General features: G+C 51.8%; 1 protein-coding gene across 1 annotated transcript in view; it reads right to left on the bottom strand.

The window, feature by feature from the left end:
• LOC102844893 (zinc finger protein 135-like) overlaps positions 1 to 1,182 on the bottom strand; it is a 47,017-nt gene that overhangs the window by 12,125 nt on the left and 33,710 nt on the right. Inside the window, exons 3-4 of the mRNA XM_006902842.1 lie at positions 780 to 786; positions 598 to 736 (exon numbers count right to left, since the gene is read on the bottom strand). Coding sequence (XP_006902904.1) covers positions 598 to 736; positions 780 to 786 — 146 coding nt within the window. The remainder of the gene's footprint in view (positions 1 to 597; positions 737 to 779; positions 787 to 1,182) is intronic.

The raw sequence follows: 1,182 nt of genomic DNA, 5'->3' as shown, positions 1-1,182 counted from the left end.
GAGGAAGGCTCTCTATGAGGTGGATTGATTCAATGACTAGGGTAGGTGTGTCAGAGACAAGGACACTGAGGTTGGCTCAGGATAGAGCAGGGTTGTTGTGCAAAGGCTCGCAGGTGAAGTGAAGGCACCTCACATCACCATCACTATTGAGAGCTTACGGAACTGCCTTCCCAGACAAGGACGAGTTACAGGAGAATATGCAATCTGAATCTCGGAACACGGGAAGGTGGGCACAGTGGCAAGTGGGATTTACAAGTGCACAACAAAGCACTAGTGTCTGGGGAGGGGAACAGGGTTTAAGAGAGAGGAGCAGCATGGTTGTAGAAGACCCTGTCTATTAATGCAGAACACTGTAGTTTGAGGTGGGAATGGGAAGGCCCCCAGGTGTCAGCTCTGAGAATCCCCTAAGGAGGGAGCTTGGAAGCATCCAAATCTTTAAGAATCTTGTATCAAAAGGGCCCCACTCTGGGCCTTGCTTGGGACGCCTCCGAGGGATCTGGCTTCCGAGGTCAACTTTCCTGACAAAGCACACCTGGACCGCTCGCCTCTCTTCTCCAGCCTCACTCACTGCAGGACGAAGTCCCCGAGGAAACTCACCATCGTCTTCTGAAGCGTCTGCAGGATTACGGGCATGTCATGACGAAGGCCAAGGTGTCCCTTCAGCAAGGAGGAGGCGGCGTGCTGGGTTACCGTGCGAAGCCGACGCTGTGCTCTCTGCGCAGCTCGGGAGGTCCTTCTGCAAGACGGTCACGTCAGGACTAGCGCTCGAGGCACCACACCTGACACCTGCAATGGACAGAGGACGGCAAAGAGACACTGTGGCTAAAAGTGACCGGTGGTGGCGAGCTCTGGTGGCCTAGTGGCAAGAAGCTGCAACTGCAATCTCAGAGGCGCACGGTTCGAATCCACCAGATGCTCTGCCGGGGAAGGAGGAACAATCTCCTCCTGGACCAGTCTCATCTGATGTGACGGTACACACAAAAAATAATGAAATAAAATATATTTTTTAAAAAGTGACAGGTGCTGTCAACCAGACGCAGAAAGAAAGCAGGGTCACGAGGAAATGAATTCTGAAAAAGAGAAAGGCTGACCCAGAGGCCCGGCCTCGCACATCTTAAGCACTGTGACACGCAACTTTCTCCTTATGGTTTACTTTAAGATGATGATGATAATAATAATATT

Source organism: Elephantulus edwardii, unplaced genomic scaffold, assembly GCF_000299155.1.
Source record: "Elephantulus edwardii isolate Elephantulus edwardi_28Jun2011 unplaced genomic scaffold, EleEdw1.0 scaffold00462, whole genome shotgun sequence".
Taxonomy (NCBI): domain Eukaryota; kingdom Metazoa; phylum Chordata; class Mammalia; order Macroscelidea; family Macroscelididae; genus Elephantulus; species Elephantulus edwardii.
The sequence above is the reverse complement of the archived record's forward strand: the minus strand, read 5'-3'. Positions and strand labels throughout refer to the sequence as shown.